Source organism: Antrostomus carolinensis, unplaced genomic scaffold, assembly GCF_000700745.2.
Source record: "Antrostomus carolinensis isolate BGI_N321 unplaced genomic scaffold, ASM70074v2 scaffold24991, whole genome shotgun sequence".
Taxonomy (NCBI): Eukaryota; Metazoa; Chordata; class Aves; order Caprimulgiformes; family Caprimulgidae; genus Antrostomus; species Antrostomus carolinensis.
Window position 1 is genome coordinate 9 of NW_010293844.1, and position 6,749 is coordinate 6,757.

Below are 6,749 nucleotides of genomic sequence, written 5' to 3' on the forward strand. Positions count from 1 at the left end.
AGGGGCTATGAGACCCTCATTCCTTCCCCGAGGGTCCTCTGGTGCTCCCTGACAGACAGCCGCTCTCTCCCTGAGAGGCTGAGGGACCTCTGGCCCTCCCTAAGGAGCTGGCAGAACCCTGGCTCCTTCCCTGAGGGACCCCCACTCCATCCCTGAGGGGCTGAGAGACTCTCATTCCCTTCCTGAGGGACCTCCACTCCCTTCCTGAGGTGCTGAGGGACATCCACTACCTTCCTGAGGCACTGCTGGAGGACCCCCATTTCTCCCTGAGGGACCCCTGGCACTCCCTAAGGGGCTGGGAGACCCTTGTTCCCTCCCTGAGGGACCCCAGTGCTCTCTGAGGGGCCCAGGGACCCCTGGCACTCCTGAGGGAGCCCTGCACTGCCCCAGGGCTGAGGGAAGCCGTGAGGCCAGTCCCATGTCTCCCATGACTATGGGTTGCTCTGCATCCCATGTCCCCCTCTATAGGGACACCCACTGTGGTGGGTGCACTTTCCCCAGGAGGGTGGTTGGGTCCCAGTACCCCTGGGGATGGTGGTTCTTCCCCCAGCTGTGTCCCTGAAGCCCACGTTTGCTTTCAGAGATAGAGATTGAAGTTAACGATTCCTTGATGCGGTTTTTTGATCACTGCGCCAAGTTTGTAGCCTTGGTGGAAGAGAACGAGGCGGCGATGTGCCAGGTGAATGCCTTCAAAGAGGGGCCGGAGATGAGGGAGGTCTTGGAGAAGGTGGCGAGAGCCTTGTGTTTGCCAGTGGAGGAGCTGAATGCAGGTAATGAATGCCTGTTACAGGTGGCTTCGGCTCAGAGACTGACTGAGAACAACTTCCAAGATGCCATGTAGTCATGCAGAATACGTAATTTAAAATATGCTGTAAATCAGAGACACAGTCTCTAATTAAATGCATGAGGCTGTAAAGACATATTGGTATTGTGGTAATGAATGCTTGTTAGTCAGTGGTCAGAAGAAAAAGACATTTGAAAATACCTTTCCTGCAGATGAAATCAACTTTACCTTTCTTTAGAGGGATATGAGTGTTATTTTCTTAATTCTGCTTTGTCGAGCAGATGTAGTTTTTGTAAAACCTGTTACAATGCAAATGCACAAATAACCTCAGGAAAATGTGGACCTGTGTGTCTGTGTTGCAACTTCACTTGTCCAGAATAGAAGTGCTACACTTCCCTGTGTGGTCAAGTGGTGGGGCATCCCCCCCCTCCCCAAATAGGTGTTGCTGTTGTTTCCAGCATGTCCTTAGAGCCGCAACCCCAAAGTTGCAGCATGCTGCCATTCAAACTCAGCCGCTAGCGTGGAGGATATGTACTGGTGGTCAAGGACTGGTCTGTGTTGAACACTCACTTTCCTTGTGTTGACTCTGTCCTTTGTGGTGATGACACCTGTAGCACGTACGTCAGCAGATGTGCAGCATTTGATGTAAAATGTTCACGTTTTCTGCTCGTAGCAATGTGGTGTGAAAAGCTTGCAGTCCAAAACGTGGATTCTGTGTGATAATTCTGTTGAAAACTGCTTGGCCTTTGGACCGGCAATTATTTACTGGATTGCATTCTTTGTATTGCTAAATTGTAATTATGTTCCATTTTAGAGGCAAGTTGTGAGAAAGTTGCTACTTGTGTAGCAGCAGTTTATCTTTTGCTTGTTTGTTGGATTTATTGCAGATCTTGTTCAAGTGGCTTTTCTTACCTGCTCATATGAGTTGGCTATAAAAAATGTGACCTCCCCATGGTGTTCACTTTTCAGTGAAGAAGATGCCAAGGTAGGTGCTAAATGGGAGAGCTATTTGAGATGCCTTCAAAAGATGCCTCAGTGTTTGGATATAGTTCCCTGCACAGTCAGAAGTTTTAAGTTGTGTGCCCCTTATTCTTCAATCTAACGAAGCGCTTTGGTCTCCAGAGAGCTCTGGAGTAATCAGGCAGTAAGACTGAAATACCCTTTTTCATTCAGACTTAAATACTGGTGCAGTCTTTGTTTCTCCTGGTTAAAATCTGTTTTTTCCTATTGTGTTTAATCAATACAGTGTTTTTATTTCTGTGATATATGAAATGCTCTAGACAGCCTTGTTTTGCCTATAATTGTATGATAAAACGCCTTGATTCTAGAGGACAGCAAATGAGATCTTCTAAGTCCTCCAAGACCTTGATGTTTTAGTTTTTCTTGTGTGTCAAAGAGTTGTGGATTGCCTACAATGTGTAGTAGCATTGTTGCTCCAGGTTGTGGGTTTTATTTTCCCTCTGTGCCATCATAAAAATTTGTGAACTCTAACTTTAGGTACTGGAATATCTGAATGACCTGAAGCAATACTGGAAGAGAGGATATGGCTATGACATCAATAGTCGCTCCAGCTGCATTTTATTCCAAGATATCTTCCAGCATTTGGACAAAGTGGTGGAGGAGAGCAAACGGTAAATAAAAAGGCTTTTGTGCTTTGGCTACAAGCTTTCTGCGGACAATCCTGAGTTGGATTTAAGATGGATAGAAGTAAACTACTATACTTCCAAACAAAACAATGTTTGGAGAGTTTAAGCTAGGAGAATTTTAATGGAGAGAATAGAAGTTTTAATAGAGAAGTATTACTGTGAAGAGTATATGTTTTTTTTCTTCCATTAATGCTCTTGTGCCCAGCTAATCTATTTCCATCTTTTAACTGACTGATTCATACAGGCCTTCAAGGGACAGTCAGCTGTGGTATCTGATAACGGTGTTCTCTTCCTGCACAGTTTGAGAAGAGGCCGTTGAGTTAAAAACAATGAGCTTTTTGTTGAAAATGTCCTTGTTAAAAATCATTTGTGGCAAAAATGGAAGACTGTAGGGTGAAAGCAGTCCTGTAATACGTTCTGTTATTTGGTTACTTAAGACGTGGCAGTCTTTCTTTCTGCATGTGTTTAATTTGAATTTCTTGCATTATTAAAGCTTTCTGTTCGGATTAAAGGTGTTGAAATATAATTATGGAAAAATTATTATTACAAATCAATCCAAACACTTACTGACTCTAGACCAGAACAGGCTGTTGCAGGATCCAAGAGGCTGGAGCTGTAACAGCAAACCAGCATTGCTGTAACAAACCTGCTTTGTTGTGACTAGGGAAGTGCAGACTTCAGACAATAAACTTGGTGCCCTGTAAGAACAGGAACTAGACACTTCTGTCCTGAAGTTGTTGCAAATGCCTTGATTTGTTGCATGAATCCAAAGTCAGTAGTTCAGCCAGCCAGAGAACTCTAGGGTATTTCGTTTCCCATCCTTCTTTTACAGCAAAGCTGTAGTTTGGGAGCAGCAGTGTAGGAAGATATTAGGCCTTACAAGTAACTGTAACTAGACTTGAAGATACAATAACCAGGTGTCTTCAGAGGATGGTGGTCTGAGAAAGTGGTTTGGCTTTACCTATTAGCGTGATTTGACAACAGTCATTTTGTGTCAGTGCCAGAGCAGTAGCAGTGGTACTCCATCTGCTGAGTTGTGTGGGCCTCAAAACTGCCTTTGTAGTGTCATGGTATATATAATATAGATTTTTTCCTTAAAAATTAGAGCTGAGATGACTGTGTTGTTTTTGTGTATTGTTTACTCTTATGAGCTGGCATCAGTCAGAAGTCATGGTTCAGTGTCTGTTTGGTGTTGATCTCATCTCGTGTGAATCAGTGTGTCAGGGAGAAGTAAAATAGGAATAAAACTGGGATCCGTTGTGGCATGGAGAAAAGAAAGGCTTCAGTTACAGGTGGGGACATTTGTGTCACAGAATTATCTGCATTTGCTTTCATGTGCTGGTAATCTGTTTTTTTCTGAGAGCTGCTTTAGGCTTAAATACAGTGTATTCATGTGAGAATTCATTTACAACTGTCTGCATGTTCTGCATGCAAACTGAGGAATAAATTCAGTGTAGTGATCAGTCACATGAATTGATACCTTAGCAGATAAGTGTGGAAATGTTTATAAAAGTACACAAAATCAAGGGTGGTAAGATTGTATAAATATTGTGCCATTAAATACTTGATAGAAAGCAATTTATAAGTAACTTTAACTTATAACCAGCAAATTCAGCTTTGGTGTTGAAAGGTAAATATTAGTGATGTGGTGGATGTTCTTGCATTCCTACCATCTTTGGGAGTTTATTTCTGTGTGCAATATACTAAAGCAGATCTAGCTAACAGCCAGCAGAATGATAATTAATGACTTTTATATTTCAAAACAAAAGTATGACTCATGAATGTTTGAGGCTGTATATATTTTAAAAAAAATACATGGATAACTTGTTGGAAAACACTTATTTTCCTTTTAGTTGGCAGACTGAAATTAGAAATAGCATTCATGTTTTGGTTGGAGGAACAATCCATAAAGTTGATTGCAGCAGAGAAGACAGCAAAGAAGTTTTTCTCCTTTAAAAGTTTGCTGAGGATTCAAGTTGGATATTAACAGTGGTAGGAGAACTGGGTAGTAAGTCAGCTGAAGCATAACTCAAACACTTGGTTGGCTTTTTTGCTGTTGTTCAGTGTGAGATGCAGGGAAATGCCTGTGTTCATCACTGGAGCTGCGAGTGATGCAGGAATGTTGAGGTCATGTTTAATAAATGATATGGTTTCTTTCATTTGAAGTGGAGTTATCACTAGGTAAACAGGTGTGGTGGTTTAACCCACAGTAGGACCATGTGGTCCTGCACTCACTCCCCCCACCCAGTGGGATGGGACGGGAATCACAACAAAGGGGCACGGATTAGCAATGAAGGACAGGGAGGGCTCACACAGCAGTTATGGTCACAGGCAAAACAAACTCAACTTGGGGAAGAAAAATCAATTTAATTCTTTGCAATTCATCCGAGTAGCACAGTGAGACATAACAACCACATCTTACAACACCTTCCCCCACCCCTCCCTTCTTCCTGGGCTCAAATCACTTTGCTCCCCATTTCTCTACCTTCGCCCCCAGCAGCACAGGGGGCAGGGAATAGAGATGCAGTCAGTTCACCTCTGCAGCTCTTCCTGGCATGAAAGTCCAGGAACAAGATGTTCCAATGCAGCTTCCCATGGAGTCACGGACATCTTCGGGCTCAGCTCCCGGCTCCAACATGGGGGCATCCATGGGCTGCAGATGGCCTCCAGGCCAGTGCACCCCCTGAGCCCCCAGCTCTGGGGGTCCACCCCTGCTCTGGCAGCGAGTGTCTCTGGGGTCTCAATTCAGTCGCACTTCCCTTGAGCTCTACACGTGGGTCTCTGCTCTGCCATTGAACCTCCATGGGCTGCAGAGACCTCCTTTGCCTTCTCCTACTCCATGGGGTTGAACTGGGTGTCTGAGGTTCTCTGTCCTCCCCCTCCTCCTCCTGCCTCCTGGCACTGAAGCTCTCTCTTTGGTTAGGTTGATGGTCGTCTTTTGTTCAGGCCAATGTCCTCTCCTCCAGGTTGTGTCCACCTTCTTCTTTTCAGGACAGCCCTTCCCCTCACCAATATGGATTGGCAGAGGTGTTTCTCTAGTGCTCATTGGCCCAACCTGGGCTGGGGGGTCTCTGCCTTGGAGCCAGGGCAGTTTTGAGAAGCTTCTTACCAGGTGACCCTTCCCCCACTACCAAAAAAGCCTTCTTCCTCTTCCCCCCAACCCCAACTCAACAGTACAAGTACTGTTTATCTTGATTACTTCTGGGATTCACCTGGAAAATCAGACTGACATATCTGTTTTTAAAAGATTATTGACTTAGTATGTGAGAAGGTAAACGCTCACATTGAAAATTTGCCTTTGAGGTGTGCACGCAGGTTTTCCCAACCCTTGCATCCAGATTGGTGCCCTGATGCTGCTCCAGCGATGATGTGATGCCAGGGAAGGTGGCTTTACGGGGTTGGAAATGAGAGCTGAGGATGGGGGCAGGCAGGACTCTGCTGCGTTGCATGGCAGTGATGGTCAGGGACCTTTCTGAATCTTCCCTGTGCTGTGCACCAGCCAGCCCAAAGGAGACACCTCTGTTCATTTGGCCATGAACCAATTAAAAACGTAGCAGTTTCAAACATGAAAGCTTGGCTTTGGGGAGGAGTTGTGAATAAAAGGTGGGCTGAAGGAAACAGCTGCGACCTCTCTTCAGCTAAGCTGGCTTAGGAAATTGTGCTGTCAAACAGTTGCTCTGGTGTCTGGAAATCTAAGGCTTGCATGGAAGTTGGTGATACCTGTTGTTTTGGTAGTGGTGGAGTCAAAGCAGTGGGTATGCTAGGTCACCCTTGAAATAAACTTCACTGCTTCCTTTCTTCAGCCTACTGAGAGAGCTAAAAGAAAAATACAGTAGGGCACAGATCTCTAGTACCTAACTGTGAAGAGCTTGACATGCACGCTGCTGGGAGTGCCTCTGTCGTGTGCTGTGTCCATCTCTGCAAACACAGAAAGCAAGAACTGGGAATTAGAAGATCAGGAGGAAGTGCAGGTTAACAAGCCTTTTTCAGACTGTCCTTCTGAAACCTGAAAAATAGCTTTTTAAGGTAGCTTGATACATGTAAGGAGAGTGATCAATTTTGTTTGCTTTTAGTGTAATTTATTCTTTGAACAGTGACAGCCTGTCAATCCGTAAGTTATATGCACTAGTTAGAAGGCAGCTCTGTGTGTCTGAACTGTGTATAGGATATCCCTGTAAGTTTAATAGGAATAAAAAAGCCATAGTTGACAAAATCTACATCTGATTTATTGAGGACTAGATCAGCAGTCGCTAAATTACAAGGTGGACTCAGGCTCCTTGGGGAAGAGCAGGTGTCTGAGGCAGAACAACACTAAAAGA

The 6,749-nt window shown here is 44.6% G+C and overlaps 1 protein-coding gene across 1 annotated transcript; it reads left to right on the forward strand.

Moving 5' to 3' along the window:
* Positions 1-581: 581 nt before the first annotated feature.
* LOC104532278 (multiple inositol polyphosphate phosphatase 1-like) lies at positions 582-2,415 on the forward strand (the record flags this gene model as incomplete). Its single annotated transcript, XM_010177447.1, has 3 exons — positions 582-770; positions 1,672-1,769; positions 2,282-2,415. Coding segments are annotated over 3 exons (421 nt in total), but the record flags the coding sequence as incomplete, so codon positions are not given.
* Positions 2,416-6,749: the final 4,334 nt, after the last annotated feature.